Source organism: Eupeodes corollae, chromosome 3 (assembly GCF_945859685.1).
Source record: "Eupeodes corollae chromosome 3, idEupCoro1.1, whole genome shotgun sequence".
Taxonomy (NCBI): domain Eukaryota; kingdom Metazoa; phylum Arthropoda; class Insecta; order Diptera; family Syrphidae; genus Eupeodes; species Eupeodes corollae.
Window position 1 is genome coordinate 65199784 of NC_079149.1, and position 19000 is coordinate 65218783.

The 19000-nt window shown below is 35.8% G+C and overlaps 2 protein-coding genes across 2 annotated transcripts in view; one reads left to right on the forward strand and one right to left on the reverse strand.

Annotated features, from left to right (window-relative positions):
* The window catches only part of LOC129949564 (unextended protein), a 33423-nt gene extending 22288 nt beyond the window's left edge, over positions 1 to 11135 (forward strand). Inside the window, exons 3-10 of the mRNA XM_056061107.1 lie at positions 1675 to 1845; positions 1917 to 2132; positions 2196 to 2369; positions 3248 to 3893; positions 3952 to 4218; positions 4288 to 4523; positions 10326 to 10427; positions 10484 to 11135. Coding sequence (XP_055917082.1) covers positions 1675 to 1845; positions 1917 to 2132; positions 2196 to 2369; positions 3248 to 3893; positions 3952 to 4218; positions 4288 to 4523; positions 10326 to 10427; positions 10484 to 10693 — 2022 coding nt within the window. The 3' untranslated portion in view covers positions 10694 to 11135. The remainder of the gene's footprint in view (positions 1 to 1674; positions 1846 to 1916; positions 2133 to 2195; positions 2370 to 3247; positions 3894 to 3951; positions 4219 to 4287; positions 4524 to 10325; positions 10428 to 10483) is intronic.
* Positions 11136 to 12196: 1061 nt separating this feature from the next.
* LOC129950520 (uncharacterized) lies at positions 12197 to 15449 on the reverse strand. The gene is made up of 3 exons (XM_056062453.1): positions 15255 to 15449; positions 13420 to 15136; positions 12197 to 13323 (listed from the first exon to the last, which is right to left on the reverse strand). The coding sequence occupies exons 1-3, from the start codon at positions 15447 to 15449 to the stop codon at positions 12197 to 12199; spliced, it is 3039 nt and encodes a 1012-aa protein (XP_055918428.1).
* Positions 15450 to 19000: the final 3551 nt, after the last annotated feature.

Sequence of the window (19000 nt, forward strand, 5' to 3'; positions counted from 1 at the left end):
TTCGCACTCGTACTGTGGCAAGAGTCGTTAGAGATCTAAACACACATAAATCCGCTATTGCTGCGGATGGTATCCCCGCTAATGTTCTGAAGAGGTGTACTTTAACGAGTACTCCTCAGGTCTCGTTCCGAGAGGATGGAAAACTGCATTTGTCCAGCCCATCTCCAAAAAAGGCGAATATTCCTCACCCTCTAATTACCGACCCATTGCACTTACGTCCCTTCTTTCGAAGGTCATAGAAACGCTGATTAATTATCAGCTCAAAAATATCTACGGCTTTCGAAGCAATAGGTGCAATGGTGATCCCATGGTTCATCGCACCGAACAGTAGAGCAAATCTTTGCATCGCTTGGGAGAAAGTAAGATTATTACACTAGATATTTCAAAAGCATTTGATAGGGTTTGACATCAGGCTCTCTTATCGAAAATGCGTGCTTCGGTTTGTTCAATACAAGTAGTATTGGATGGATTCAAGTCTGAAAACCATAAAGTAAATGGTGGTGTGCCCCAGGGCTCTGTTCTAATTCCAACACTCATTTTTATTTATGATCTCCTGTCTGCAACTTCTAATCCAATACATTGTTTCGCAAGGTGTTATCTACAAGACTTATATACGTCCATAACTTAGGTATAACTCCCACCCTGGGCTGGTGCTCCTGCAACTTACTTAAGCATCTTGGATATTATTATAATTAGAGCATTTAAATGGATAGATGTTATCATCATAAGTTCATTTACATCGCTTGAACATCATCGTAAGGTTACTTATCTGGTCCTTTTTTACTGTTATTTTAACGGTTTATGCGCTAATGAAATAGCCAGCTGTATTCCTCTCCTTAAATAGTTCAACCGTAATACTAACGCTTCTAGGAATGCTCATCAGTATACCCTCGAGCCCAACTTCGGCCGTACTAACGTAAACGTTTCGGACCAAATCTTAACTAATATTATAAATAGAAAAGTCAGTTTGGTTGGTTGTTTCTCTGTCCTTTAATTCACAACGGAGCACTATTATGGCACGATTTTTTGTGTGGAGGTAGTTTCGAGGCATGGGAGTGATTTAAGGTCATTCACAGCTTATTGAAACAGATCTGTCAGTAACAGTTATAATAATGTATCAAATATGTTTTTAGAACCCTGATTAGTAGCATATTATTAGATGCGGCTTGCTTTTGAAGTGTTGCTTATCATTAGGCATTATAATGGCACTGAAGCACGAAACTATGCTACATGACTATTAAAACTAGGAGATGGGCGGTCAAAAACCGATGCTAAGAAACTGAACTTATTGCAAGTGTTCACCCTGATTTACAAAATAACATACATGACAAGCAGGAGATGTGGGACAAAGTCATGGACTAGAGTTTCTTAACTCACTTAACCTATTCAATATACCTTCTCATAATTAATTTTAGATGAACCCCGATTATGTAACGGCACAAGTCTTCTTGTCCCACAACTTTTGCGAAACATAATTAGTTCTAATATAGAAAGGGTTAAATAAAATTACTCCTCGAATCACAATAATTCCTACAGATTTACCATTTTAGTTCAAAAGGCTTCAATTCCCCATTAAAGCTGGTTTCGATTTGTTAGTAAATAAGGCGCAAAAGCTAATCTAATAAATAATTGAACCATTATTATTATTAAAATTAATTTTTCCATTCTTTTCAGTCGGATCAATTTGAACACCAAGGAGAAGATCTTTGGTTACAAATAGGAACATATGAAACTATGCTGCCGTTGTGGGCTTCAATTCTTGTGATAATTACGTGTTTGTCGTTTTCTTCTTTGTTTTCTGGTTTGAATCTTGGTTTGATGTCTATGGATCGTACCGAACTCAAGGTAAATAAATTAGTATTTACATATATAACATACATATCTATCATTATTAATTTACTTGATTTTCTTATTAGATTCTGAAAAACACCGGAACTGAAAAAGAAAGATTGTTCGCTAGTAAGATTCAACCAGTGAGAGATCGAGGAAACTATTTGTTGTGTAGTATTTTGTTGGCAAATGTGTTGGTTAATTCCTTGTTTACAATTTTATTGGACAGTTTAACATCTGGTCTTATAGCTGTTATATTTTCTACGTTGGCAATTGTTATTTTCGGTGAAATAACACCTCAAGTAAGTGGTTGTTTTTATATTTAATAAACAAAAATATAAATAATTTGTTATTTCTCCACATAGGCATTTTGTTCGAGACATGGTCTTTCTGTAGGCGCAAAAACAATCTACATAACTAGAGCTGTGATGATACTAACATATCCTTTGTCATACCCGACATCCAAAGCTTTAGATTGGTGCCTTGGTGAAGAAATCGGAAATGTTTATAATCGTGAGCGTCTTAAAGAACTCGTCAAGGTAATTATTAACATTGGAACATATTTTTGCTCGTTAGGGACCCCTCTAGTCTTTAATATTAAAATGAGAGGAAAAATCAGATTTGTGTAAAGCATTCCACATTGCTGATGTGCCGGACTTCTAAACCTGGCAAAGCGATGTTCGAGCGATGTAAAAGTTTCGGCTATTATTGTATAGCTTAAAATTTTGAAGTCTTTCCAAAAGACCAGGGGTTTGTTTCACAGTGTAAAAGTTAAGTTCTGAGACCGCGACTTATCAAATTTTATATATTTGATAACTACTTGTTAGTTATTCCAATTTTTCAATGGTCTAAAGATTTTTACAAATGCAAGTTGCAAACTGTAAAATCGCTCATTGTGTCTGCCTTTTTTGGGCTGTATTACTTCTGTAATAATTGTGTAAGGATGTGGTTTTGTGTTGTGCCTTTGTGAGGCGATGAAAATTACATTCTATATAAAAGACAGTAAACTAAAAGTTTCTTTCTTCAAAGGAAAATTAAAACGACTTAGTCTAAAGATTCTATTTAGATTTTTTTCATCATTTAAAATGCGATTTTTTGGTGGCTTCGATGCTGTAAAAAAAACTAATTTATCCTGTTACATATCAGTGTTTTTGGGTACTTCATCCAACCAAAAAGTTACTTGCCACAGTTATTTCTAGCCTATCAAGTTATTGTTAAACACTGATTTGAATTGTATCTGCTGATTATGTTAACTATGACTTTAACATACCTTTGAGTAGAGCTTAAACTATGTATATTCCAATTATACTTAAATATTCGCTTGCATTAATCTTCTTTAAAATTTCCTACAGTAAATTGTTGCGTATAAAAAGGTTCCATTTCTTTGCAATTATAAATTGTGTATTTTTTTTTTTAGGTTACAACAGGAATCAATGATTTAGATAAAAACGAAGTAAATATTATTTCCGGTGCTCTAGAACTTCGAAGGAAAACAGTTGGTGAAGTTATGACACACATCGAAGACGCATTTATGCTGTCCCTCGATTCTATACTTGATTTTGAAACAGTATCCGACATCATGAAGTCTGGATTTTCAAGAATACCTGTTTACGAAGGTCATCCCAAAAATATTGTTACACTACTCTATATCAAAGATTTGGCATTTGTTGATACCGATGACAATACTCCGTTGAAAACATTGTGTGAATTCTACCAAAATCCTTGTCATTTTGTTTTCGAAGATGTCACACTCGATATTATGTTTAATCAATTTAAAGAAGGCAATAAAGGACACATGGCATTTGTGCACCGTGTAAATAATGAAGGTGAAGGAGATCCCTTTTACGAGACAATTGGGCTTCTCACTTTGGAAGATGTTATTGAAGAACTTATTCAATCTGAAATTATTGATGAAACTGATGTTTTTGTTGATAATCGAACAAAAATCAGGAGACAAAGAAATAAAAAACAAGACTTCAGTGTGTTTGCGGAAAGGAAAGAACATCAGGCTATTCGAATATCGCCCCAATTGATTTTAGCCACATTCCAGTACTTAAGCACAGGTAAATACTTTTCATTTAATAAATTTAAAAAAAAATACAAAATATGTTTTTTTTTTAGCCGTCGATGCTTTCAAAAAAGACACAATATCTGAGTCTATCCTGCGCCGTTTACTTAATCAAGATATTATCCACCATATCAAAAGTAAAGGCAAAGAAAAAGATGATCCCTGTTTGATTATTTTTCAACAAGGCAAGCCAGTGGACTTTTTTGTACTTATATTGGAAGGCCGTGTTGAAGTCACTGTCGGAAAAGAAAACTTATTATTTGAAAGTGGACCATTTACTTACTTTGGTACACAAGCGCTTTTGCAGAATATTGTTTTAGGTATTTTTTTGTGTGCATAATTGTAATGTTAACAGTGCTCACATATATTTGTTTTTGTTAAATTTAAAGATTCACCAAATCAGGCACCAAATCAAATCAAAGGCTCGTTACAATCCCTTAATGTCGATTCAGTTTTGCGACAAACTTTTGTACCCGATTATTCTGTACGTGCAGTTGGTGATGTTACGTACATAGCAGTAAAGCGTAGCCTTTACCTAACCGCAAAGCGTGCAACATTATTGGAAAAGTCACGAAAATCAGGAGTTGAAAACGAAGGTGAAGCGATAGACGCCGAAGTCGAAAAGGTAGTTATTAGTGCAATAAAAATTTTGTATTTTTTAAAATAATTTGTTTAAATATATTTATTATTATTTATTAACAGGTAATTAATATTAAATACTTAGTTTAACGAGCCTAGCTGCGGAGACTATTGGCTCTTATTGTAGTTTTAATGTAAATTAAAATGTTTACTTTTGAAAGAAAATCTGATATTTTGTCGATATTTGTGGAACTAGGGTTTTGGAGAATTTCATAAATACATTTATTTTTAAATAAATTTTTGATTATGGGTTATACAGGACAGTGTTCTAGGATGTGATTGAGGTCCAACATGGTATTGCAATTTGTACAAAGTGGTGGCGGATTTTTTTGAGGAGATGCTGATGAGAGGTTGATGTGTGTCCAAGTCCAAGTCGTACAAAATTAGAGATTTTGTGTTTGGAAACGTTTGTTGGGTATACAGGGGCGAGTTTATTAGGATTGAGTTTTTTGTAATGATGGTGGTATAGGCTCCAGTCGTGGGTTATGACGGATTTTGACTCTTTTTGAATGATTTTTAGCAGATCTTGTTTGGTGTGGATATTAAAGCTATATACAGGAGCATTATTGGCTGAGTTAGCTGCACTGTCAGCGTATTCGTTGCCCTGGATTCCTACATGTCCAGGGTTCCACATTAACTTGATATTTTTTGGTGATTTGGTCAGTTGGTATCTAATTTCTAATATGAGTTCAGTATTGTTGTAAGGCTTTTTTATGGCGTTAAGTACGGATATGCTATCAGAGCATATAATGTGTTTTCCACGGTAATTAGACGCAGTCTTAGTAGCTTGAAGTATGGCGAATGCTTCAGCAGTGAATACTGAAGCGAATTCAGCAGGTTGCCAATGCAAGCAATGGCACCATTTTCGAGGGTCACCGCAAATGATGTGTTTTCAGTTTTCTTAGAACCATCGGTAAATATAAATTTCCAGCCATCCGATTTAAATTCAAGTGAGATGGCTGTGTTGAGTTGGGGGTATTTACTTTTTTATAATTAGCTAGAGTTAATATCAGAGATTCCGGGTTGATGAATCATCGGGGAATACGATGAGTAACTTGGCGCTCCTGTTTAGTTGGTAGTTCAAATTCAGCTGTTTTCATAAGAATTGTAGCAATGGCGGACGGGATCCTTTTTTTAAGTTTATGATCAGATGCTTTTTTGAAATCGTTATCGATTATTGAATTTCTGAGAAGGACAATTTCGCAAACAGTTTAGCAGTTATAGTATCTCTTCGTTCCTCTATGCTTGGTAGTCCTGCTTCTGCTAATATATTTTTTTTATAGGTGATGTTGGGAACGCGTTGATGCTTCTCCTTCCTGCGGCGAGGTATGTTGGTTTTATTATATTTAAAATTGATTTAGGACAATGCCCATATATATACAACCCATATTCAATCTTACTTAAAACTAAAATTCTCGTAGTGTTTGCAATGGTATTTATATGTACGTTACTTTTATTTGAAGCTAAATATCTTACAATATTAGTTCTCGCAACTAGTGATTCCTTAAGATCTATACAGTGTTGTTTCCAAGAATACGTTCTGTTAAAGACTAAACCTAGAATACTTAAGTTACTAACATTTTGGATTTGTACATTGTTTATATTAATATTAAGTTGTGCACAATTTTGTTTTCTACAAATGTGGAGCAATTTACATTTTTGGATCGACATTTTGGAACCTGACGTTTTCGACCAATCTATAATTTATTCTAGGGCAATTTGAAACAAGATTTTACTTCTGTCAATATCATTAATTTTACATAAAATATATATCAAAATCAAATGGGGTGGCGCAACAGTCCGTTGTGAACCAGGGCCTAGTGACTTACAACTCTCAACCATTCCTGTGTGCGAGTACTGTTGTCAGGAATGGAAGGGACCTACAATTTAAGGCCGAATCCGAACGGCTAATTTGAGAAAGCACTTTTTCATGACAAGAATTACTCTTGAAGAAATTGTCAATTCCTCGCAAGAGGCAGTACCCGCGAAAATTAATTTTTTAAATTAAGGTGGCACAGGCAGGGATTGAACCCAAGCCCCTTGCATGACAGTCCAACGCATTAACCATCATGCCACGGGTACTACTAAAATATATATATCGTCTGCATAAATGTAGTTAGGCTATGGTTACTGTCCAAGATGGAAACGGACACACTTAGGCCAGTTTAATGGCCCATTGTGATGTAGTGATCTAGTAATTTTTGCTTTTTCAACATTATGTTTATATCGTCGAATGCAATTATAAATAAAACCACCGAGAGGTGATCCCTGGGGTATACCGTTATACAACGGGTAGTTGGAAAAGTAGACGCTATTAGTCTTTACACAAAAAGGTCTATTTGTTAAAAAGAATATACATAACCGTATATTTTTCTTCCAACACCCCATTATGTAAGATTTTTCAGAACTACATGGAGACCTATTCTATCGAATGCTTTTTCGAAATAAAGGGAGAGAACGAATACGTGGTTTTTTGCTGATAGATCTTTTGTAGCAAAATAGTCGATAGGAAGAAGAGCGTCGACACATCCTCTGTTGGACTTAAATTCAACTTGGTTAGGACTTATGAGCTTGTTTGTTTCGGCAAACCATAGTATGCGCTTTGCAATTATTTTTTCCATTATTTTGGATAGACATGGGATAAGGGAGATTGGGCGGTATCCTTCGATAGTATTTTTATCTTTTTTTGGTTTCGGAATAGGTATAATTGTAGAAGATTTCCAGGTATGAGGAATTATAGAGTTGTTTAAGATACTATTATAAAAATCAAGAATTCTTTGCTTAGTTTTATAAGGTAGATTTGTCAGCATTGGATAAGATATTCTATCTCTGCTTGGGGTTTTGCCTTTGACCTTGTTAAGTGAGGTTTCAAGTTCGATTAATGTTATCGGTTGTTCGATACGTCGAGCTGTCGGATTAGCAGCATGTTGAGTTGAGTGGTTGAGGCTATCTAATTTTTGTCTAACAAAAGCGTTGGAGAAATTTGTATCTTCCGATGCTTTTGACCAAGTTTGTGCGATAAAATTAGATATTTTTGTCGGATCAGTGATCGCGTCATTAATTAATTTAATGCAGTTTATCGCGAGTGACGTTGGGTTGCCAGTGAGACGGCGGATATTTTGGCTGTTTAGGAGTTGGGGTTTATATTTGAAGTGAAGTCGGAGAAACTTTTTGCTTTGCTGTCTTAAAGTAACCGTCTAAATTTAGCATTTGATCTTTTATAAATTATTAAATTTTGTGTTGTTGAGTTTTTTTGAAAGTTATTTAGTGCAGTCATTTTTTCTTTTCGTAGCAATGAAAGTTCAGTGTTCCACCAAGGGACTACTTATTTACTTTTAATTGGAGCAGATTGAGGGATGGAGAAATTTGCAGCAGTTCTGATTGCCGAGAGAGTCGCTTCTTTGTTATTGTTTAATGACGACGCTTTATCCGACAAGTATTCAGAGTTTATGTGTTGAAATAGTGTCCAGTTGGATAAGTCAGTAATGGTTACACTATTTAATGAGGTCAAAATCGGGAAGTGGTCACTATTGTGTAGATCATCTAATGTCTTCCAAGCTATTTTTGCAAGGAGCTCAGGTGAGCAACAGGTTAGTTCAACATGGGTTAACGTATTGTGTGTTTAAAGGTAGGTGGAAGCTCCGCCGTTCATAGTAACCAGGTTGTTGTCCGAGAAGAAATTTTCCAATACTTCGCCTATATTTTTGGTGATTGGAGATCCCCAAAGTGTATTCCAGGCGTTAACATCACCTCCAAAAATGATTGAAAGATTGACTTGACTAATTATATTTGCTAGTTCGTTTTTATTAAATGTTTGTTTTGGGGGTAAATATGTATATGTTTATGTATGTGAATTTTAATGTATGTTGTATTTCAAGAGCAAGGGGTGCAGGTTTGAGTTCAAAGGTATTATTTTGTGAGGGGTATTTTTTTTTTAATTAAAAGAGCAATACCTTGTTTACCAGTATCATTGTCTGGCGAATTATAAAGATAACCATCGAAGGCTTTTGGGAAATTAAGCACCTTGTCAAAGGGGCAGTGAGTTTCTTGAATAGCAACGATTGTAAGAGTGTGATGTTTAATCAAAATGTTTAGCTTATAAGATTAGTTATGAATCCATTTATATTCCACTGAAAAATATTGAGATCTACTTGGATGCTACATGAGTTGCACGCACTTGTTTTAGCAGAGGCAAGAGAAAGGTGGATAGAGAGAGTATTTTTCGGGTTTTGGTTTGTAGTGTTTGGTTTTCGTTGTAAATTATAATGGTTGTTAAAATTATGTTGTTCGGTGCTATGACTCTACGACTCGGGCGTTGAATCATTCAGGCTCTTCTCAGAGTCTGATTTACTCAATTCTCGAAGCGCGGAATCGGGCGTTTGGGTAAAAGTATCATTATAACATGTCGGCATCATGATTGTCTAAATTTTCGTTATCTATATAATATTCATTGTTACACAAAAGTTTTTGGGTAGGAGGTAGGTCAGTTGTTATTGTTAGAGCGCATGGAGTGCTTGATGTGTTTTCCATGGTTTTTTGTGTATGTAATGAGTTGATTTTTGGCTTATTTGTATTTTGAGTAGTTTTTGTTTTTGAAGGGATAAGTAGAGGGCGGGTATGGGATGAGCTTGGAACAGAGACTTGGATATTATTTGTTGTACTGTTTTGGTTTGTTGTTTTTTTAATTGTTTCAGCGAACGTATCAACTTGAGGTGGGATTAGTACTGTATTTTGTTGGCTATATATTTGATTGGCTTCTTTCATGGTGCATTTTTTGTTGTTTTTATTGTTAGGATTTCTTTTGCTTGTTTGTATGTAGGGCATATTTTGGCTGATGAGGATTGAAGGAGAGAGCAATTTGCGCACATTGTGCGAGTGCATGGGTCAGGATTGTGAGGGGGAAGGCTACAAGTTTCTCATGTTTTTGCTCCACCACAACGTTTTGTTGTATGTCCTAGCAATTGGCAAATGCGGCATCGCATTGGGTTGTGAATATATTCCGTAATTTTGGCTGTGTAAAAACCGATATCGACTGATTTAGGGATTTGGTAGAGGTCAAATGTGAAGAGCATAAGACCTGAAGATTTTTGTTTTCCATCATCACCTTTTTTTGGAACATATGTATGTCTATGAAACCTAGAGATTTCATTTCGCTAATTATTTCCATTTTATGTACGTTAATGAGGCATGGGGCATAACAGATTCCCTTCGTTTGGTTAAGTTTTTCGTGTAGGTTCACAGTTACTGGGCGAATCTTTGGTTCGAAGGAAAATGTCGGCGGTCTTTTGGGACCTTACAAATATTAGTAAACTACCGTCTCGAAATTGGTTTATGCTTTCGTAATCTTGACTTATAGCATCGATGGATTTTTTAAGGACAAATGGGTTCAGTGATGTGATGTGTTTTTTCTTTTTTGGGGAAATAACGATAAATCGAAGATTTTTTACAGTGATAGATAGGAGGCTTGGGAAAGCGTTTGGTAGTATGGGGTTGTGTTTTGTTTTTGTTCTTTTGGGCTGAAGGTAGGGGTCAGGCTCGGGGTCAAGAATCCCAAATCGACCAGCTATATTATTTGGCCAATTGGCCATTTTAACTGTTTTTTCTTTTATACACTGGGTACACTCAAATGCGATACCGAGAAAAATAAAGAAAAGGAAAGAAAAAAAATAAAGAGAGAAAGAGGTTTAAAAAGAGAAAACTGGTTTCCGCACTTGGCAACAAAACTAATCACACAGTAACTTGATGAACAAGGTTATCGGTGACTTGTTTAAATATATATTTTTTGCAGTTGCTTCATTCACTTAACGAAGACGAACAACTTCCACGAGCAAATCCTAAGAAGTCCATACTACTGCAGAGTGGCAGCACGACTCGCTCACCATCCTTAAATGTAAGACAATTTATTTTACATCATTTTATGATAAAATATGGTAATATTTTTTTCAGGAACCGACTCTTAGTGAAAAATTGTGTTCTACTACAAATAACACAAAGGCACGTAGTAACGCAGCAAGCCCTGAAGCCGCCGATAAGAGTGGAAAGGAAATTGGAAACAATCATACAATTGCTGAACCCCAAAATGACGTAGATTCAGTGGAAAATAATTCAATTGTCACGGCTCCGTTACTTCCAAAAACCTTAGAAGTTTTTAAGTAATATTAAGGATAAACTTAATCGGCATAAAGTTAATTAGTTTCACAACCGTTGTTCGGATGATTTTTCGAAAATTATATTTTGTTTTTAAACGTATACCTCGAAATGTACATTTTCGTACACTTGCAATTGTCTCTGTACTTAAGTAAAAATTTAGGACCTTCTAACTAAAGTTCTCTTATTCTATCTACCTTAATATATTTATATATATAATGGATTTATCCGAGATATTTCATGTAAAAATAAACTTGTAGTAATATTATTACTGCTGTTATTTGGTATGTATGTACGTTTTTTAAAGATTTTACATGCGACCGTTTTTTTTTTTGTTTTTTAGTAGCTTACAATCAGTATAACTGAAAAGAGATTTTTTATTTAAGTTGAAAAATGAACAAAACAAGGAAATACTAATTTAATATCGAAAATAAAATAATATTGTTATTTATAGTGTGGTTATTTATTTATTTTTTATTTATATTTTGCCAAAATGGAAAAAGGTGTGTTCCGGTTCATTCAGATGTGTCGTTCGTTTTCAGCATAACAGCATGTTTTCTTTCATTTCAAAAAGGAGACTTTTCTTGGAGTTTTATTAGGTGCTATAATGAAGGAATGTTATTGGTAGTTAGAAGTTACTTAATACAATCCAATCACATTCATTCTTTCCTACAAGCATGGTGCAAACATGGAGTTATTAAGTTCAGTTTATTTTTTTTTTCGTAAAAGTTAAAAAAAAACAAGCATTCGAACATGTACAAGAAATTGCTATTTATATTGTGTTGTTTACAGTCAGGCTCTTGTGCTTTTTGGATTTTGGTCGTACGTTTCTTTAAACGGAGGAAACTTTTAATCCATAGTTCGTTGATAGTTCGCTTCGAATGGCACTGGAGGTCTTAAAAGGATCCTTGTTCGATAACCTATAAATAATTCTATCTTCATTTGTAGTTGTCTTTCTGGCCCGGGGGTTTTGTTTAACGTTTTCAATCACTCCAAACTTTTTGAAATGACGAAGGGCATTATAAACCAGCTTCCTGGAGCATTCGAGCAAATTAGAAAAGTCTGTTACCGTCCGCCCTTTTGACTTCATTTTCAAGATTAAACTACTTTTTTCCTTTTACCAATATAATACTTCTTGATAGACACTTTAAAATATATTGTTGATTAAACATATCATATTCGTTATAAAAATACATGAATATGTACCAAATGCATTAATTTGGATAAATGGTTGGAATGTAATTAAAATTTTTATTTTTGTCAAAATAATTTACATTTAATACGGTTAAAAAGAGTTGTTACTTTAAGAAAAACAAATTTAATTTAAATTCAAGTATTTTATTTTTGATGTTTAAGAAAAGGCAGGATTAAAAAATTTGGTTCTTTTGCTTGACTGCTCTTAGAGATATAAATTTCAAAAAGGAAGTCTTTCATAGAGCGGTGACAAAGACAACAATATTAATTAATGGAAAGTACATATTTGTTTCAGTTTAAATGAAATTCGAATTTAATTTACGGCATTGCCAGGTTTGGCAACACTCCCCCCTGGTAAGCTGGTGGCTTCTTCCAGTTACCATCTTCGCCAAACCGTCTTACATCAAGTACTGCTAGTTTTGCCACCGGTCGTGTGTATGTTCCAGTGGCTGTCTTCACAATTGCTGATCTCGTCTGTCCGTCTTTGCTTAGGTTCGCCTGCAAGATTACTCCCTTTGGCCAGGTGTTTCTGGGGTTGTTTTCATCAACAATTAAAACGATATCTCCTTCTGATACAGGCTTAGCAGGTTCGAACCATTTCGTTCGTCTGGTGAGAGAGGGGAGATATTCCTTCACCCAACGCTTCCAAAAAAGATTACTGTATTGTTCGCATGCAAGCCAATGTTTGCGGAGTGTATGGCCATCGCTTGAAAGCTCCCCGGTAAGTCTTATGCCGTTTGATGACCCCATCAAAAAATGATTTGGGGTGAGCGCCTCATCACTGTCGGTATCTATAGGAATATAAGTAAGTGGTCTAGAATTTATAATGAACTCAACCTCCGCCATCATTGTAAGCAAAACTTCGTCTTTAGGGTTACGGCCGATATGCATTTTTGCCAAAACTTGTTTCACTGATCGTATAAGCCGCTCCCAGCTACCACCCATATGGGGCGAAGTGGGAGGGATGAACTTCCATTCAATTTTTTCTTTTTCAAGATTTTTAGAAATGTCTTCTGTGCAAAGCTCTTCTATTGCCGTTTTCAGTTCTTGACTAGCTCCTCGGAAATTTGTGCCGTTGTCACTCCAGACTTGCTTCGGTCTTCCTCGTTTCGCGCAAAATCTTTTAATTGCTAGGATGCACGAATCACTTGACAGGCTATGTGCTATTTCGATTTGAATAGCTCTCACAGTGAGACAAGTAAATAGAACACCCCATCGTTTTTCGGTGTGTCGTCCAACGGCGACTAGGATTGGCCCAAAATAATCCACCCCTACATATGTAAATGGTCGGGTAAAGGCCTTTAGGCGTGCTTCAGGAAGATCAGACATCATTGGAGCTACAGGCATAGCTCTATTGTTGCGACATTCTTGACAATTATTTTGAACTCTTTTTAGGACTGCTCTTAAAGTTGGAATGTAAAAGAATTGACGTATTTCATTTACTGCTGTTTCGAAAAAAATATGTTTATATTTTCTATGAAAATTGTCAACAATCAGTGTATTGACATGATGCTGTTTCGGTAAGATAACTGGTCTTTTACAATCAAGAGTAACATGGTTAGAAGCATCTATACGACCTTTTACCCTCATTACTCCCTTCGTATCCAGATAAGGACTCAACTGGTATAGTGAACTTGTTTTTTCAATTGGCTGTTTATTTTGCAAGGCATTTATTTCTTTAGGATAACCTTCAGATTGACATATCATATATAAATATGTTTCAGCTCCTTTGACGTAATCTAGATTACCATTTTCGTCTTGACATAGCCAAAGTAGGTAACTTTTCGTACCTTTACTTTCTCCTAGATCGAAACAATCGTCCGGTTTGCGGAATTTCTGTAGAAATATACAGAAGTATTTAAAAACATATGAAACTGCAGTGACCGTTTCTTCCCATGAAGAAAACTGCATATAATTTTGTAGTGGTGTTACAGAAACGTCAATGTGAGTATGTACTTCAATCTCATTTCCTGTATCCTCTTTAGGATTCAAAGGCCAAGAATCTTTTGGGCTGTAGAGAAAATCTGGTCCTCGATACCAACGGCTGTCTGAAGAAAAATCAACTTTGAGATTCCACTTTGTGGCATCATCGGCTACGTTATGTTCACTTGGAACCCATCGCCACTCGTTTTCATTCGAATTTTCTAGTATTTCACCAACTCTAAATGTAACAAACTGTTTAAGCTTTCGATTATCATTTTTTATCCAAAATAATACTGACTGAGAATCTGACCAGAAGTAACGCCTATTTATTTGAATTGAGTGTCCATTAATGACAGTTTGTGCTAATCGAACACCTAACACAGCTGCTTCTAATTCCATTCTAGGAACTGAAATCGGTTTTAAAAAAGCTACTTTCGTTTTTGAACATACCAAATTACATTGAATAGATGTGCCACGTTGTACTCTCAAGTAGCATACCGCAGCAAATCCTGACAGGCTAGCGTCTACAAAAACATGTAACTCTACTGTAGATTCAGCATCAAACTTCAAGTTATTAAGATAAGGTCTTCTTATTTTGATTTCTCTAATTGTAGGTAGCAAATTCAGCCACTTTTTCCAAAGTTCAAAGTGCGCTTCATGTATTGGTTCATCCCAGTTTATACGCTCACGCCAAATAGATTGCAATAAAATTTTTAGAAACATCAAGAAATGCCCAATTAGACCAAGTGGGTCAAAGGTACTCATAAGCACGCGCAAAACAATTCGTTTAGTCGGGGGAAATAAGCCCTCTAGGATCTCTTTATCAAAATTTTTGCTGTTAAATAAAAATGAAAATTGGTCAGTTAACGGTGACCACCACATCCCTAAAACTTTTTCAAATTCGTAAGGACTTGAACGGTTTTTAAATGGCTTTGCAGAATCGGCTGCATTTTTTCCTAGAGCTGCTACTACACTCTCACAGTTGCTCATGAAGTTTCTTATTTCAAAGCCAGCCTGTTGATGAATGTATATGACTTCGTTTGTTATGCGCATTGCTTCTTCTGGGGTGTCAAAACTGTCTAAAAAATCGTCGACATAATGATTCCGTATAATGGCTTCTGCTGCTCGGGGAAACTTTTCAGAATGTTCCATTGCATTTTTGTTTTTCACATAATCTGCACAGTATGGTGAGCATGTGGCACCGAAAGTTAGTACGTTCATAGCGTAGTCTTCTATTATTCCTGTTTCCTTGCTTCTCCACAGGAACCTTTGAGCGTGTTGATCAGCTTCTTCCACAAGCACTTGGTGGAACATTTCTTTTATCACCACAGATTGCTATATTCCTTTGACGAAAACGAAATAGTATGTCTATAAGTGAGACAAGATAGTCGGGTCCGGAAAGTAGCATTGAGTTTAGCGAAACTCCGTCAACTTGCGCGGCCGCATCCCATACCATTCGCACCTTTGATGGCTTGTTGGGATTTAAAACGGGGAAAATGGGAAGATACCAGATTCGGTTGCCTTTATAGTTTTGTAAATCATCACTTGTAAGTTTGCGCACATATCCTTGTCGTAAATAATCGGAGATTTGTGAATCTAAATTTGCTGCTAGTTCGGGCTCTTTGTGTAATCGTTTCTCAAGGCACATAAGTCTTCGTTCTGCGGATGGTCTGCTATTTGGAAATGCATGACATTCACTTTTCCATAAAAGCGGAACACTGAACCTCTTACCTAGTCGTTTAGCTGAGCTTTCTAGCAGGTTCTCGGCTCTTACATCTCTGTCCTTAGTAAGTTTTCTTATCTCCTTTGAACCGAAGCTTTCTATTGAAAAGAATTCCCGAACTAATTCATGAAGCTTTTCATCTGCTTGCTCTTTACACTCACACAAATGATAATTTTGATAATCGATTGATGTTTCGCCTTCCTCTTCACAAGGTCCATAAATAGTCCATCCAAGACGGGTTTTGATTGCTGATGGTTGGTTAATTCTTCCTTCGCGATATTTCAAAGAATTTAATAAATTGGCATTATCGAGGCCTATTAATATTCTCGGTCGAGCATCAGTAAAAGATTGAATAGGAATACCTTTCAAATAATGGTAGCATGACGCAAGCGAATCAAAGTTAATTGTTTGTGCAGGAAGATTTAAAGACTCAACAGTTCGAATGTTTGTAAGTGCGTACTTTTTAGAACTTTGTTTAGCTGCTATCATCAAGTTAACTTTCTTTGATTTCTCTTCAGTGCGAGAATTACCCGACGTCCATCTCAAACGGAGTTCTTGGGGTTCACCTTTTAATTTGAGAATGTCTGCCAACTCATTATCCATCATCGTCACAGAGGAGCCATCATCTAGAAAGGCGAATGCTTCGATTTTAATGTCATTGTTGTAGAGAGACACAGGCAAAATTTTAAACAACAAACTTCCTTTGTGTTTATGCATGCAATGATAACTAGACAGATTTTGATTTTCAGATCTTGCAGCTGGTTGCTCATGTTTGTGCAGCAACTTATGATGTCTATACGTACAGTTCATTATTCCACATCTATTTGCGGACAAACATCTTCGCTTATTATGGTTGACAAGGCATGTGCGACACAGAAAATGTTTCTTCACTGCTTTCCATCTGTTATTTAAACTAAGTCCACTAAATTCATCGCAATTTTCCACTGACTTGCAATCTCCTTTACAGATAACACAATGCTTTTGCTGATCTTGACACTGGAATTCATTTTTCGCTTCATCATGATGTCCATTTAGATGGAAATTGGATGGCTGTCGCCTTTTGTCAGGCTTAACATCTTTTGAGAGTAAACTCACATCTGTTACCTCACAAGCAGCTTGGGCAACTTGAAACAACCAGGAACTAAATGTTGTCAGATCTATATTCTGCTTGCTCAGTTTAAAAACACCCCAATTCAACTTGGTTTGGAATGGTAATTTATCGGTCAATTCTTGCATCAGGCAAGGGTTGTTTAAATGTGATGTCAATCCAGCAGCTTCCATTGTAGCAACGATGTTCTGAACCGATAAGGCAAAGGCGACTAATGTATCTAACTTATCATCTCTAGGTGGGCGTTCTTGTCTCAGCCTGGAAATCAGGGTTTTAATAATTGATTCTGGACGACCAAATAGCATCTTCAGTGTTTCGATTATACTTGGGACTTGATTTGGATAGAGTAGTTTAGCTCTCACTGATTCAAGGGCGTTGCCCTTTAGACATCTATTAAGCCTTATCAAATTTTCGTCATCTGAAAACCCGCATGCAAGGGTTGTACTCTTGAAACAACTGAAAAATAATGGCCACTCTTCTGGCCGTCCCGAAAACGTCGGTAATTCCTTAGAAACAATATGCCTTGTTGCTATCTGCTGAGTATTAAGATAAGGCCTTCCTCTTGCTTGGTCGATGATGTCGTTGCCACGGTCATCGTTATGAAGAGTGTGGACGGTTGACGGATTTTGGAAAATTGTTGAGTCTCTGTTGGTTGTTGTGTTGATATTAACAGCTGGCATGGAAGAACCGTTGGCTCCGACCCATGTCTCATTTAGATTTATTGCTCTTGTTAGCTCTTGGGTATTAGATTTGGGTACTAATTGTTGCTTGCTTCCGCTTTGATGATTCAAAGTGGGGCAAACTTGGTTTTTAGTTATGGATTGCTGGTTAATCCACTTATCTACCCTTGATGATGTTGACTCGTCTTCACTTTCACTATCTGTTTGTTGCTCCAAAAGCTTATACTTTGCTTCCAAATATTCGCGATCTCTTTTTTTTCATTAGATCTCTTTCTTCTTCTAACCTCATTAAGTTTAATTGCAATGATTTTACCGAATTTATCGATTTGGATTTATTTGATTTTGTACGCGCTGGGACACATAACTTGGGATTTTCATTTTTGTTGCCGTTAAGTTGTTTCGAGGCAGTAGGTGAAAAAGACGTCTGTTGTAAATTTCTTCCGGAATCCGCTGGTGGTAACCGTGTCGATGTACATATAGGGTTTTTTTTGTGTTGCTTCAAACTGTTCGTTGGATGATGAAGTCCCTCCTTGGTTATCCAAGTCCTTCTGATGACACTCTTCGCATTTCCAGTCTTTATCTTCGATGCTGGCGTTAACTCCGACACATTTAAAGTGATGCCATCCATCACATTCGTCACATTGAACCATTTGACTGTTGTCGGCATCGTTACATGATTGGCAGGAAATTTGTGCATCGGGTTGTTTTGTATTTGACGGAGGTGAGTTCACCATATTTTCAAACAACTTACTATAAACCTTAATACTAAGACTTACCTGACAGTGGCGAATATGAGCTGAACAAAAATTCTCTGAGGTGGAGGTTAAGTTGCATTTGGCTGCAACTCGGCACTTGTTGAAATATTCCAGGTAACCTTTTGAAGCGTTAATCCACAATTTGATCGTAATCTTGGCGATGGTTATCGTATCTCTATTTATATTAAAGACAATTCTTTAGACTTTAGCTAGGCTTTGGTGAACGAACTCGTAGGTTATGCCTATGGCTTTTGTCGTGTTTTTTTTTTTAAACAGAATTGCGAGCAGTTTATACTGATATTTAAGCAAATTTTTTAATGTTACTTTAAGAAAAACAAATTTAATTTAAATTCAAGTATTTTATTTTTGATGTTTAAGAAAAGGCAGGATTAAAAAATTTGGTTCTTTTGCTTGACTGCTCTTAGAGATATAAATTTCAAAAAGGAAGTCTTTCATAGAGCGGTGACAAAGACAACAATATTAATTAATGGAAAGTACATATTTGTTTCAGTTTAAATGAAATTCGAATTTAATTTACGGCATTGCCAGGTTTGGCAACAAGAGTACTATTTTAAGATTCAAAATTTTACCAGAAAAATAAGTTGGTTTTCAAGAAATTTAAATGCCATTTTATAAATCAAAAGCCCTTGATTTTTCAATTTTTTTAAAATTAATTTTGTATGTATAAAACTTTTCAATTTTGTTCTAAAAATATTTTTGGCATGCAGTTCTTTAGCGATTGTAAATATACTCTCTACATAAAATTTTAGAGAAAACTTAAAAAAAACCTATCGGTTTGTTTTTGAATAAATTCGAATTTTCATTTTTTGACCAAACAAAATTTATGGGGACCACTGTTAGTTTTGATCTTAAAAAAAATGAAAAAAAAAGTTTAACGTGAATCTGCTCAAAATCTTTATTTCCAAGTATGAA

What these genes read in the sequence shown, in the direction of transcription:
- LOC129950520 (XM_056062453.1), bottom strand. Translation starts at nt 15,449, where the DNA reads ATGTGCCTTGAGAAACGATTACACAAAGAGCCCGAACTAGCAGCAAAT. An exon ending in AGCCATCAAAGGTGCGAATG is followed by an intron (nt 15,137 to 15,254) that starts GTATGGGATGCG and finishes AAAGGAATATAG; the next exon opens with CAATCTGTGGTGATAAAAGA. An exon ending in TAACCATGTTACTCTTGATT is followed by an intron (nt 13,324 to 13,419) that starts GTAAAAGACCAG and finishes TTTTCGAAACAG; the next exon opens with CAGTAAATGAAATACGTCAA.